The following is a 15,238-nucleotide window of genomic DNA, read 5'->3' as shown; positions in this document are numbered from 1 at the left end:
TACTTCCATATACTCTGGCTAGGTAAAACAGTAAGGAATTGCTGTAACACAGTGACAAATTAATGACTTGCTTGATAGCGCAAGCTCTTATTTTCCTCTCTGTCAGCTCTTGGGCCAGACATTTTGGAAGAGTTTAATCAAAATCCTCATCAAAAGCCAAATGACTGGATTTTAAAGAAAGTTTAATTACAGTGGTCAAACCACCCAGCATGATTTGCTTGATTTGATTAACATAATGAGGAGCTCATTTAATGAGAAACGCATTAATTCATTCAAACAAGTGGTTTTATCAGTGGTATTAAGCATCAACCCAGATTATGTACAGCAGAACTATTATAGCAAAAATTGAGCAAGGTCAAGGCAGCAGTCATACCATAATTACAAGCTCTCAGCTGTAATCTACCAGTTGAACTGGGTAGTATTCCTGCCCATAAAAGCAGGATCCCTATTTTTAAAAGCCCCCAAACCATACAGTTTTGATCCAATTCCACAGCTGAGATCTGTATTTCTTTCTTTCAGATGTTCAGAAGATTTGGGAAATGGGTCTGAATTTTCTGACTTTCAGATCTGCACTACACATGCAGGTATTAGCAAGAAATGACGAAGAGCTCAAAGGAACTCTGCTATCACTCCACAACCCTAAAGGAAATGGATATTGTCCATCTGCTCTTTGCTTTATCTCTCTCCTGACTCTGTGATGTCTTCGGGATGCTCCCATCCCTAACCTGGCATAGAGCAACTCTGGGGAAAAATTTGCATTTTACTTCTGGGGAAAGGAACCTCCTTTTTGGAAAAAGAAAAAAAAAAGCCTCAAGTGGGAAGTATTTGAAAAAAAAAATGAAGTGTCTCCTTCACACTTTCCTCTCTTCCAATGCCTTCTTTAGATACACTTCACTCCCTATATTTCAACTTCCTTGTTTCAGGACCCCTTCCTCTGGGCTTTGCACAGCACCCTTCACCTGGATCCCCCACTGGCACCCCTTCTCTGGTGCTCCCTGCTCTATCTCCCAGCAGCTGCCAATGCTCTTCTTTCTCCTATGCTGCCCTGACCACCTTTACCTCTTTGACTTCTGCCGTGCTCCCTCACCTTTACTCAGGCCACTTGTCATTCCTGCAGTGTCTGTGCTGCCTCTGCGGGAGCCGCCTTTCCTGCTGCTTCCTCCTGTGCCCGAACAGCACTGAAACTTCTTTGATTTTCCAGTGCTCTGCTTCTCAGCTTGCTTGGCTACCAGTGTACTTTCCAAGTACTGTTACACAGTGGACTTCAGCACTGTCTATGGCACAGTTTTTCATCAGCTACTATTAGCAGCTGGTAAAGGAGACCATGCTCAAAACTGCTCCTTAAGCAGACAATAGGCTGGTCAAGGAGCTGAGATGTTGAACCCAAGCCCAGTTGAGATGGGATACTCCATAAGTGAAGATTGGCATGGAGGCAGAATTTTACCTCTGATTAAGTCAGCAGGAATATGACAGTACAACACTATTCTTAGGGTACCTAAATGAATATAAGTACCAAGGTTCACCCGCAGCTTTGGAAATTTGGATCAAGATCTTCAAGAAATAAGCTGAAGCTAAAAACTAGAGATGTCAAAAAATAGACATAAGGATTTATTTGCTATAGAAATAGAAAGTGAGCAAGAAAATAATTCATGCTGATCTGAAAACCATAATCCTTAGGATTATTTCTGCCAGTTGCCTTTAAATCGCAAGGAAATGAGTGAAAGTTGAAATTGGAGCCCTTGATTTTAGAGAAATCTTGGGATTTGCCTATATGTGACTGTTGCACACCAACAGGAACCTATGATATTGGCATATAAATGTTTGCACAGAGGAAAGCATTAACAGTGATGATGGCACCATTCACTCAGCAAGGCTATTCTTGAGGTGAAGTCCAGTCCATCTTGGAACAAGCACCACAAACAGCATACATGAACTCACTGCAGAAGCTGCCCCTTGGTGTCACATTTAGTATCCCTGAGTAGAAATGACATGGGAAATCATAAAACATAATTTTTTTAGAAGATCATATCTTAAAACACTTTTCCCCACTATCTCCCAACCCAGCCTTCAAGCAGACAATCAACATTATTAAAGTTATAATCTGAAGAAAATTCCCCATGGACCAATATATCTCACCATACTAGAGTGATAAATGCAAAAAATGCAATTTATCTCCACAGGCCTCAAAAGAACCACGAAAAACAATGGATCCTCGTCATGTCCATCCCTGAATGCAAACTACTTCTTATGAACTGTTGCCCTCTGTACCACAGTGAACTCACACTGACAATTTCTGCATGAAAGAAAACCATGGCTAATAACAAGAAAATGTCTCCTAAAACTGTTATTCTCTGATCATTCAGCCTTTTTCTTCAGTGGTATTCTACAAAAGACACTGGAAAGACTAAGCCAGGATTAAAGTTAACAATTTCATGGAACATCAAAAATTGTTGATTCTAACAACAACACTAATTTTATGACACACTACAATTTACAGCACATATGACTTGCTAATCTCAAGTTTCTCAGGAGATAATTACCTGTGCATTTCTTCCATCCGGTGTTCAATAGAGCTGAAGACCTTATTGCCTCTCCTCTTACCAACTTCCCCTCTGTTCCTTTAATCTCAAAATACCTGACTGATTAATATAATGAAACTGAACTTAGAAAAATTACTTCTGATCTTTGCTTATCTGGCAGCTTTCTAGCTATGTCCCTGCTGTTTTTTACTCCTCGATTTTGTCTTTTTCCTACTACATGTACTGATAACAGATACTGCCTTTCTCTACTGATATTCCCTCATATATTATGACACTTTCCTATTTACCAAAAAAACTGCCCAAACAGCCTTCACTCTGAAAATATCAAGCTCTGTTAGAGATATGGTTCCAGTTCTGACTCACAGATGCCTTTCTGAATAGTTATATGGCTTTCATTCTGGCATTATCTAAGCTCTCAATTGCTTCAAAGAAATATTTGGGCTTAGAAAAGAGTAAAAACACAACTTATCTGGCCAAATATCAGTTACTATTCTAAAAGGAAGGGAAACATTGCTAATTCAGATATTTCTAAAATGAAAGTGAACTCTAACATGGATAAGATGGAATATGTTGTCCAGCCCAGGCATTTATGTAGTACCCAACCGGGTTAGAAATGACAATTTCTACTGTCACTTCTTTCTAATACTTTCCAGATAGTGAACTGGTCTTTGGCAATGCCCACTGCAATGATGTTGTATATTATTTCCTTCTCCCCTTCATGCATGGAGATCAAAACCCTCTTAACTTTACTTCTTTGCATCCCAATTCAGTAACTTTAAGCTGTAACAGCGTGGAAAAGATTAACCAGTATCTTACGACTGTGCTCAAAATAATTTTGCCTACAGACTTTCAGTGTGCAGTATCACATGAATGCAAATATATGGACCTATCACTTAATGCATTTTAGGAAGTAATAAATAAGCCAGCACACAATGCTCTGAGGCAATGTGCAGCTCTACCACCTCCTGCCAAATGCTGTTCCCTTCCTTGGATTTGCAGAACTAGTAGGTGTTGTTCTGCTTCCACCGCATGCAGACCTTGATGCACACCTGAGAGTTGCTCTTTGTAATCAAGTACCTAAATGTCACATCCAGGGCAGAATTTCTACACTCTTCTTCTTTCACCAAAATGCATTCAGAGAAAATTCAAGACAGGATTAAGGAAAGTATTCTAAAACTTGTATTCCTCATTTTGTGCAACTAGGGGTTATCTGTGGCCCTGAAGACACATGAGACATGCCACCTCAGTATTACCATGTACAAAGAAACTGTTTACTCCATATATGTCTGTCACCATGGGAACATATGGAAAGGATTTTTTTCAGGTTCAAGGGAAAAGTAAGCCCCCACATCTCTTCCACCTACTCAGATACGAACCAGGATCTTGCTCTGCTAGCCAGTACAGAGATAATCTTCAGCATTGATATATGGGAATTGCTGTCAAAATGTAAACATTTGGTAAAAGCAAAATATCTGCCAAGAACCTAAAAGGCTGGGTGCTTAAAGCAGCTCTCCTCGCTGGCTTTCCTTAGCAAGGTGTGCCAGGGAACATGTACCCAGCTATCAGTCCCACTGCTGGCTCCTAAAAAATTGACCCTACAGTACACTGTACCTACATCCCATCGAGCAGTATCCCACTGCCTTCTTGTCTTTTGGCTGTCACTTCAATGAAAGTTTCTTGAAGAAATTGAGATGTTTCTGGAAGAGCAAAACAGCTCCTACCGCTCAGGAGCCAATGTTTTACACCACCAGCCTCTGACACAGGAAGGCAGACGGAATCTGACTCGGCCATCCGGCTCTGATGGCCAACAGCCCGCTACACCTCGCTGCGCCACTGCAAATTTGCAGATCTCGGCGCTATCATTGGCAGAAACACACAAATTCAGCCCATCCAGCCTTGTTTCCCATCCGCGAGCAGGTGATGCGAGAGCAGTGTTGAGTATGGCGGTGGGGGAAAGATGAAGTGTGGAAATAGTGTGAGATGAGGATGCCCAAGCTGTCTGGCGGTGGAAGCCGGTTTCCGCAGGGCGCCTCCTCAGCCGCCTGCGGGAGGGCGCCGCGGCAGCAGCGGCGCACGGCGGCCCTTACCTTCTCGCTCTTCCTCTCCTCGGGCTTGCCGGCGGGCCCGGGCGCGGCGGGGCCGCCCGCGTCCCCGTTGAGGTGCGCGGCGCTGACGTTGGGCGGGGTGATGGCGGCGGCGGCGGAGGTGAGCGGGATGAGGGGCCGGGCCCCCGGGGCGGGCGGCTGGTGGCCGTGCTGCGGGGACACGGCGGGGTGAGGCCGGATGGCCGCGGCGGGCAGGCGGGAGGGCGAGCTGGGAGTCCGCAAGGGCGAGACCGTGGCCGTGGGTCGCTCCGGGGCCGGCACTGCGGGGTGCGCTGCGGAGGAGCACAGAGCGCGGTCAACCTCGGTCACCTTGCCCTCGCACTGCCTCGATGGGCCCTGCAGTGGCCGCAGCTCACTTGGGCACAGCACGGTGTCAACAACATCTGGGGACCATTCACCTGGCGTCGATGATCCTTGTGGGCCCCTTCCAAGTCAGAATGTTCTGTGATTCTGTCTGTGAAGGTGCCAAAGGCCCGATGGGCAGATAAGCTCTGAGCTCAGGATATCTCACCCTGCAAGTGTTTTTGGCTAATTCCCCTCCTGGCTGCAAAGCCCTGTCCAAAGTCACCAAAATTTGCTTGTTCCCCACAGTGATGCCACTGGGGAATGGCATTCACTATCCCTGCCCATGCCTGTAAATAAATACCTAACCTGCTGCCTTTTAAAAATACATTATCTCATTCCAGCTGAGCTGTTTTTTGCACCCCCAGGCCCTCCTCCTAAGGTGATCGGTTCTGGAGCAATGGAATGCAGGACCTAAGGGGTTAGCCCAGATGATCCACGCTGACCCTGCAGACAGCAATTACAAAAGGAGGTGTCTTGTTTCAACCCTAACAAAATGATCAACATCACATCACTGTGCTGAACAGGATAAATTAAGCAGAAATTCACCAGAGGATTTTGAGTTCAGCCTCCTCTCTGCCAGCAAAGTCCCTAAGGAACCATGCATTGCCTTTTAGTCTGGCTTCTGCTAAGCAAACCCTGCCTGCAAGCAGTGGGAACCAGGAATTAGACCTCGCCCATTTAGCGCTGACTGTGACACACTGATGAGGTCAGCTCCCCAGGGATTCCAGAGCATGTTGCATGCTTCAGGATGCAAAAAATGTGACAGAGCTCTGGGTCCATTTCCACAATGATGTTGTCTATTACTTACAGCTTGGTTGATTGCTTAGGTGTTACCTAAATACAGCTCCACTTCAAGTATGCCTAAAAACAGAGTCCATACTCAGACATTCCCTCACATAAATGATTCAATAATAGGACTGGCTGGAAAGTGCCCATTTCGTAAATGATTTCAAGGTTTCATAATCTTGTTGAGTTCTGTCTCAGTGCAAAATTTGAACCTCTGAACATTTTTTTGAGCACAACATGCTCACTCACCCCACAACAGACTCTATTTTGGTCAGGTTATTCACCTGGGATGTGAAAACATAGAATGTGATCATTGCGATTATTTCTTATGTGGAGAACATCTGGAAAGCCATCCTTAGCAACATGAGCCAGTACAGCTTCATGGTTGGTCTGGCTGAACTACATCCATTCCTGATAAAAAAACTTTGAGTCCAGCAAATCAGCTTTTCTTTGACCAAGTTGTATTTTTGTGGAAAATTTCTGACTAACTTTGATCTGTCATTTTCTGACAAATTCATCTGAAGGACAAGCTTCTATGCAGCTGGAGTTCACTCAATCTATAACTAAACAACAATGCTAGAACAACTCAAACCACTAGTTTCTATTCCTATGGTTATCAGTGGCACCCATTATAGGGATTGGATTGATAGAGTGCTATTAATCACACTCACTACACCAGCTGAGCACTCCTGCCAGGAGGGGATTTCATTTCCCAGCCTTCTGCCCTATTGTCTGATGTGATACTAAACATGATGGGCCAGTCATCATCAGATTAGCACCTCCACAGTTTATATGATTCTCCCTTACAGAAACTCCTTGACTCTATAACATCTTTTTTTTTACTAATGTTTATAACAAACCAGCTAGACTATCTTTAGCCACTTGATACCACTTTACCACGTAGCATGAGGAAGGCCCTAAACGTTGTTTTACAGATGCCTTCGAGACTATTTTTACTATTAGTTATCATCATCCCCTCCCAGGACTACCTAGAACATGCACTGAAAGTGCAATTCACTTCCAGAAAGCCAGGCAAGGTGCGCACTAGTTATCTGGAAATTATTCCCTCCTGATTTTCCCATTTGGAACCTGAGTGGTAAGCAATTTTGCTATGAGAAATCTAATTTTTTGGGGATGGTTAAGCTTGTAGGATCTAGGTTTTGAACTACTGTAGGGAGCAATGGCTTTCCTAAATTTAGAGAGAAAGCATACTAATGGAATTTCTCTGCATGTACCTGGATGCAGAACACTGATTTGATAATCATACTAGGTACATCACCTCTTTCATGTAGGATTTGGTATTTCCAGACACAAAGGAAATATAAAACATGAGAAACAGTAAAAGAAATGGCCTTTAAAAAAATCAACTCTAAGCAGAACTCTCACATTTTATTCTGTAGTTTCATCTGCTTACTGTTACAATGTATGCTTTGCTCTGGGATCTCTGGATCTGGACTGTGCTGCATCAAACATGCTATTAATTAGCAATGCTCACTGAAGGCTATTTTTGTTTTACACTACTCATATTTCGTTTTGGGTGTATCCCTACATTAGTGGCCTTGTAGAAAATTGATTTGTTACTCATGTATATTGCAAGCCAACAGAAACGTGATTTGCATACTGTGCCAGCTTGCCTCTCTTTGGAAAGCTTTTTCAAAAGTCAGTGCACTGACCTGTCCTGCATGGGCTCTGGTCCACAGGGAGCTGGTGAGGACAGCCATTATGGAGATAATGACTGATAATTGTGAAAACTTCCTTTATTCATCCTGGCAAAAATTTATTTAATTAAAACAACAATCTCATGAACATTCTGGAAAGGTTGGAAAACTCTCTGTTTGGGAGGTTTCGGAACAGCTCTGTGGTCCCTGGATCACTCTGCCTGCCAACGCTTTGGCACTTTAGAGATGTCAGAGTGACCTGGAGGAGCAATCTTAAATCAGGGAAACTGCTGGAGGTGTGGAAAGAAGGTGTGGGACATGCCAGGCCTGTGAGGCAGAGAAATCTGTCACCTTAGTTTCAGGGGAGTCACCTGCCTGTTCACTTGGGCCCAGGAGGCACCAGGAGCACCTGAACACTTCCTGAGCACTGCACCCAAAAGGGGACATTTTTGCTTTTGCACTGTGGGAGCAGGAGACCTTTTGGAAGGGTGTGACTTGAGAGGAAAGCAGGACTTTCTGAAGTAGAGAAAAAAGGATAAATCGATTATTCCCCAGTGTGATGTGGATGCCATTTAAAACCCTGCACTGTTTGTTGAGTAGAGGAGTCTCCACTGTTTGAGACTGAGATTTTCAAGTATTTGATTACATCTTCTTCCCTTTCGTCTGAACTGTGTAGGAGGTGAGATTAGATGGTCATCATTGTGCCTTCTGGCTTCAAAAGGTATGAATTCATGACTTACTCTGCAGGCTATTTCTCCTTTTTGTTTGCTCTGTTTTGTATCTAAGACCTCAGTTTTGAGCAGTCACAGTCATTACTGATCTTTGTAAATACAATGGCTTACATCCTTATAAAATACCAGAAACAAAATGTTTTAAATTTCACTCTATAATGTTCCACCACAGGATTTACTTTTACTTTATTCAACATCAGAAGCTGTTTAACATCAGGGAAAGGGGAATAAATTGTACTCTAGAAAATTGTGCTGTACATCAGAAAGGGAACCTAGAAAGAACACAGGCCCCCTGGTGCAAGAAGCTCTTATTCTCACTTCAAAAAGGTGGCAGCATTTTTCAGATCTTTTGCTTTACCACTAACATGGGGTCCCATGCTGCCTAATAAATACCTTTCATCCCTGAAGCCCAATGAAATGCTTCTGAATTTCAAGGCATGTATTACTTGCTCTGCAATAAGAGCAGTATTTTTTTATGAGGAAGCCAACCGGATTCAGAACTGTTAATCTCCTTAGTATATAGAGTGCTTGCTTTCACTCAGATAAATTGTATAAATATTTGTAAACACTACAATCTATTTCAGCTGTAGCAACAGAACAATCTGATAAACACAACATGGTTCCCAGAGATCAATAGAAACCTGTAAATACTACCAGCAAAGAAAACATACTCTATCACCGATGGACAAACTCCACAATGGCTGGGTTAAACGAGAAGGAAGGCTGTGGGGACAGGCACATTCCAGAGGGCTGCACTGGAGGTGCAGCCCATCAATCCTGCCCGTGCAGGAGGTGCAAGGCGAGCACTTACCCATCTGCATGGTGCTGCGGGGCTGGCTGCCTGGCTGCTGAGCCGAGTACCTCAGGCAGTTACTCAGCTGCGGAGAGGCTGCCTGCAGCTGGGCGTGCGTCGGGGGAGCAGTGATGGGAACAACTGGTCTGACAGCCGTGGTGGCGTTGCTGTGACCAGCCACAATGGGGTGGATGGCTCCTGGGGCTACTTTTGTTGTTGGAGCTCCTACAGCTCCGCTGTTCCTGGGCTGCCCAGCTCCCACTGGCACCCTGCATGGAGACAGACAAGTGCAGTGTAAGCATGCTGCAGAGACCCCAATACCCAACCACAGTGGTGATAAGTACCCCCAGTTACTTAGGGGGTTTAACATGGTACCCTACCAGTTGTTAAAGCAAACTGAGGTATTGATCTATACCTATCTTTATAGGACCCATTTATAAGCACGTTGCGGGATATTTTCAGCCCTTTATTCTACAGGAAGAAGAGCAGGGTAAAAATAGAAAAGATAATTTTTCTCATCATGTCTTTTATTACCCTACATTTCTGTCTGAATAGTTTCTAGTAAAATCACAAATCTTAATTCAGAGAAAACGAGTATCTCCCAGATGTCATTTGGTGTGCCAGAGGCTATTTCACATGGAGTGATAATTAAAACAGACTCAGAGATCTTTTCTTTGGACCAAACCTGCATACAGCCCTACAGGGAGAAACAAAGATGAATTACACTAAATCTGTGTGTGGCTAGGGAAGGGGACTGACAAGCTGCAGACTTGACTGGGCTTGGCTTAGCTGAACACTCATCCTATGATACAACCAGCTTAAGCTTGCTAAGGGAATGCAACAGGGAAACGAATGCAGCTGACCTGAATGAAAAAGAAGTCCAAACATTTGTTGACATCTCTCTCACTCCTCACTTTTAAGTGCATGCATAATTTGTATTTCACCTGAGTGGCCAAGTAGATCTCAGAGGGAAGGGACGAAGCTTTTTCTCCTATGAATTCAGGCTACAGTATGTCTTGATCCTCTTATCACTCAGCTAAAAATTCTGACTAGGACAGAAGGACACTTATGAAGACAGAAGGACATCAATGGACAAACTCAGCTGCTATTGAGCAGTCTTTCTCCGTGTTTCTTACTCAAGTTCCTGAATAATTTCCTTCCCCAGCTGTAGATGCCATGAAACAGATGGATCATTTTGTGCTCTTCTTCTGTGCTGCTTCTTGCACTAAGGTCCTCTTCCAGGAAAGAACAGCACAGGGTATATGTACCAGAACAAAGTAAGGTTAAGGAAATGGAAATGAGACAGTGCAAGAGTTTAGCAAGAGAGGAGAGAATAACAGTAAAAGTGTAAGAGTCAGCTCTGGGGTGTGGAACTGGGAAAAACTCTGGGCCCCCAAGATTGCATGGGAAGACAGAGAGAAGAAGAGCAGAAAGGAGTATGAACAATCTGGTCTGGTTCCAAGGACATGGGTGACAGAAGAAATAACCCTAAGAAAAGAGTGAAAAGCTAAAAGAGTGGAATTCTGATGGAAAAAGACCAAAGCACAGGCTGGAGGATATGGTCCAAAAGGGCAATTATAGCTATTCCTTCTGCCCAATCCTCCCTCCCCCTAAAGTCACAAGAGGAAAGACAACACTGTGGTGTCGTCGGCTGGACTCATATCATGGTGCAAGGTTTGCAGATTTTTTTTATTAATTTTTTTTTATAAGTCCCCAGGTTGGGAAAAGCTGGGAATCCCACCAGATGGAAATCTTGACTGTCTGTCATCTGCTGAGAAGAGCTGGCAGAATGGCAGGAAGGTTCAGCTGGAGCTGGCTTGGCCATCTGCACTAGATTCAGTTTGCCAGAAAAGCACATCTAACAGTCCACTGAGAGCTGTGTTCAGGCAAACATGCACACCAACAAGTACAGCAGCTATCTGTGACTCCAACAGAGATGCATAGATGTTGGATATGGCAAATATTCCCTGCTGCCCTGTTCCTGTCTGCCCATCTAAAGAGTTTGTTTCTTTTCTATAATGCTCCACTCACACATGTGTTTTGGCAGCATATAAATCTAGTTCAGTGTTATTAAATTCACAACTTCTTTCCTTGGGTTTTGTAGGATGTGGCAGAAAAACATGTATGACTCTAATCCTCTGCTTTTCTGTCAAAGGGGAACAATGTATGTTGAATGTAGTGCAAAGAGGAGATTTTGTTGCTATCAGATTTTTATTGCTATTCTCACTGAGGGTGATTTATACAGGAACTTAATTAGCCCAGAGGATCATAAATATAATCATAATGCTGCTTTCAGGTTTTGTGGAAAGAACTTTTGCCCTTTAGCACTTCTCTGTCTTGTTCTAGCTGTGACATGCTGCATTTAATAAAGTCTCGCTGATTCAGATAACTCACCCTTCAGCACAAACCTCCTTACTAATTAAGAGCTGAAGAAGCAAGGAGTGAAGGCAGCCAAGGGGCTGTATAAAATAAATACATTTAGGTTGATGAACAGTGAAGAACCAGTGAATTAATATTTGAGATTTCCTTACTGAAATGCAATATTAGGACTGTCAGCAGGCTTAGCTATTGCCTTCTGATCTGTTCTTAACTTTTGGTGTTACTCAGAACACATGCTACAGACTTGACATAAACTTTAGATGCAACAAAGCTGGATCAATTTTTCAAGATCAACAGTGTCTGACTTGTGAGGTGCCCTTTTCTGGAGAAGAGTCAAAGATGGTAGAGACAGTGTGCATATGGGAGGAGAGACTGAGAGGATATGAGAAGGAATGAATTCAGTTTGTAAATCCACAGTTGCTCTAAAGGAGATATGGACATATGCCACCATTCCCCTGCAAGAAACATGTAGGGCAAACAGTCTGGGACACAGAGATGGACTTTCTTTTCAGCTTCTCAGCTTTGATTAGGTATTGTCCAATACTGAGCTTTGACAAAGGGTATTCCTCTCCCCAAAATGAGTTTCCTTTTCTCATCTGCTGCAACTGAGGCAGGGGTAGGTAAAATCAGACAATTTATTTAACTCTCCTACCACTTCAGAATTTTAACTGTTCAAACATTAGTCCAGGTCCAAACCATCACAGATCTCTGCTTTAAGAAGAACAAAATCGACATGAGGAGCTACTGAAAAGCAAGACACAAGCATTTCTTATTTTGATACATGTTCAGTAATGATTTTATAGCAATAAAATCATTAGCCAACAGATTCTTTACAATAGTAAAATCTGCGTCTCTCAGAGGTTATAAATGCCATCATCTAATACAACTAGTGCAATCTCCTTAGGACATGGATAACTCAAATGCTACAACCAGCAAGTCTCATTACTAAAGTCCACAGTGCTACCAGAGAATTTCTGGAAGGGGAATGTGATTTAAAAGCAGAGCTACATTGTTTTCAGTGCCATCCAGAATCCCTCTCAGCCCCAGTACAGGCCAGTGGTCCTCACCTTGAAACAGGTGTCACGTAGTTGCCTGGGAAGACACCGGACATCCCACTCCTCAGAGACGTGCCCTTGAACCAGCCGTCCTGGCACTTCTCAATGACCCGGTACATCTCCCCTTTGCGCAGCTCCAGCTCGTCGTTCTTCTGAGGCTTGTAGGCATACAGGGCTAGGTAGCTGTGGGCAGAGGTTACACAGGGAGAAAGCACACAGAAGACATCAACAGGTGACATCAATCATCACCTGTCCTGCTCCAACTCCAGCCCCACAGAGCAGAAAGCGACCAGAAGCTCTGTTCAGAAGTTGTAATTAAAAAGGGGCATCATTACAGGTGGCTTCACAAACAAGGAAGGGCAGAGACTGGATTCTAAGACAAAAAGGGAATAACTAATCAGAGTAAAAGGTAATTCAGAAGTTGATGAGACATGCTTCTCACTCAGGGCATAACCAAAGCAAAACAATGCCACAAAGCAGCACCGAAGTTAAGGACATAGCAAGTTTCAGAAAAACATTACAATTATAGTGACAGAGAATAACAAGGGTTCGAGTAAGAGGGCTTTGCAAATCCTGACATCTGGAAGAAGTATACATTCATATGCTTCAGGGTGGGATCCACCTCTCTTGTGGAGTTTAAGAAGAAAATTTTCTTGTGGGTAGGCTATTTCAAGAGCTTTGCTTGCAGCTTTCTCAATGCTAGTTGTGCTGGCCAAGAAACAACACACCAAACTTCTGATCTGGTACAGTAACTCTTGTACTATGTTGGTAAAACAAAAAATGAGAAAGGGCCACATTCTGCAAGGGGTTTTTTACTTAAGTAAGTGAAGTTGGTTTGCATGCAAGTATTCTAATGTTCTGCATGCATGTATGTTTTGTATTCTAATAAATCTTTAATACAGAATCCAGTATGTAGAACGTTTCATTTATTTATTTAATTACATATTTTATTTATTCCCTTTGTTTAGAATCTTTCTATTTATCTCTCTTTTGTTCTTCTGTTACACTTCAAGGATGAGTCTAGTGTTGTGAAATGACTACAGCTTAAAATCCCTACAGAGACTCTCTCTGTTTAGAGAGATTCTTGTTGAAAATTAAGAATGATTGCTTGCACTTTGGGAAATAATGGAAAGTTGGGATAGAATAGCAAGAGTGCACACACAGAACAACACTTTATAAATACCAGATTTTTTTTGTATTGTTGTTTTTCTCCAGATACAAAAAGGGGTTTCTGGTAATTCTTGATCAAGGTTATGCCTTCCTGAGTTTTTTTATTTATTTGTGATTTACAGGCAGTGAACATAGACTGAGAGAAGTGGGAAAACAGAGAAAGTGCATTTACACTCAAAAGTGCAGCAGAATGCTCTTAGGCTCAGGGATGAGTGAGAAGAGGCTTTCTGTCCACCTTATAGCAGTGAACCAGAGAAAAACCCAAAGCTATAGCAGTTGTATTGTAGATTTTCAGCCAGTAAAAATGATACATGACTTTTTACTTCTGCTTTCCAGGAAATATAATTGAGGAATAAATCCTGTTATTTTTCTTGATTCTATTTCTTTACTGTACCATAGATTTCCTTATTTTTCTTCTAAAGTAGTAAATAAACAGTAGTAATGAGCAGAATACGAAATATTTGGTAACAGCTCCTTGGGGAATCTTAGGCTGATGTGCCTGGCTCTGTTTACCACGTGCGTGGGGTACAAAGACCTAATCAGAAACTGTATTTCATTAGTCAACAGATGGGAGAAACCACCCTGCGCATCCTTTTTTTAGCCTATATAATCGGGTCTCGAGCAGGTCTGTAGCTGTTCACCTTACAGAAAACACGAGGCTACATATGATCTGAAGAACATTAAAATGCGTCACCCTGACACGAAATAAGTTTCATGCTTCAGTGCTAATCCTTCAGCACTGTGCTCTGCAAGGACATAACAGAAAGTGCCAGACTGCACTCACTCGAGGGAGCAGAAAGTGTGGCTTTGACTGTCCCTTTTGAAATTGCTGCTTACACAGGGTCCAGATTCAAAAGCTATGGGTAAAACAGGGAGTCAGGGATAGAGCATTTTAGATAGACTCACTTAGCCTTTTCCCTCAGTGGACTACATGTAATAACGTAATTTACAGGTGGAGATTCTGGAAGCAGGTGCATGGAAAGTTACCCTAAGTGGATAGGCTGTTGTGCCTTGCAGCTATATCCAGATCGTCTGTTAGTTTCTTTTTGTTCTCTCCTACTAGCTTCACCCAGCAAATTCCCCCAAATCAGCTACCAGTAAGTCTGAATATCCAATATCACAATGAGCCTTAACTTCCTCTGGATAGGGTATTGAAATCCTTGCAGAGACTAAAAGAAGGTGTACAACAGCCCAGCACAGATGCCACACCAAAAAGACCAATCTCTGTATGGCTAAAGTGATGAAAGCTTTTGTGTGACAACCGGGTAGGGTGACCCTGGCAAAACACATGTGATCAGCACTTTTTTGTGGACCAGCAGTCCCACCTCCTGTGCAGGAGGGTAGTGAGGATGCCCATCCCTGGGGTCTCCTCTTTTGTTCCAGAGGCACAGGGTTCTCCAAACCCAGTGACAGGCCCAGCTGGGGTCTGCAGCCCACCCTGTGGGCAGGCATAAACTCCATTCTTGGCAGGGAGGTGGCTGTGGGAGAGCTGGGGGGATTCCTGCTCTCATCCACGGCTGAAAACAATTTGATTGCAGGCAGCTTCCCTCCCCAGAATTTGTTTCTTGGTTTTTCCTCTGGCAGAAAATCATGTCTAGTGGTCCCATTTGCTGAGGATGATTTTGCCTTAAGGCAAAGTCTTTGGATTTGGACACATTTCACTGTTCTCTAGATTT

General features: G+C 43.2%; 1 protein-coding gene across 1 annotated transcript in view; it reads right to left on the bottom strand.

Annotated features, from left to right (window-relative positions):
- Positions 1-15,238, bottom strand: part of SH3RF3 (SH3 domain containing ring finger 3) — a 253,415-nt gene that overhangs the window by 30,850 nt on the left and 207,327 nt on the right. Inside the window, exons 6-8 of the mRNA XM_021545582.3 lie at positions 12,405-12,575; positions 8,977-9,227; positions 4,628-4,917 (exon numbers count right to left, since the gene is read on the bottom strand). Coding sequence (XP_021401257.2) covers positions 4,628-4,917; positions 8,977-9,227; positions 12,405-12,575 — 712 coding nt within the window. The remainder of the gene's footprint in view (positions 1-4,627; positions 4,918-8,976; positions 9,228-12,404; positions 12,576-15,238) is intronic.

The sequence above is a fragment of the Lonchura striata genome, chromosome 2 (genome assembly GCF_046129695.1).
Source record: "Lonchura striata isolate bLonStr1 chromosome 2, bLonStr1.mat, whole genome shotgun sequence".
Classification (NCBI taxonomy): Eukaryota; Metazoa; Chordata; class Aves; order Passeriformes; family Estrildidae; genus Lonchura; species Lonchura striata.
This window is presented reverse-complemented; position numbering and strand designations above follow the sequence as displayed.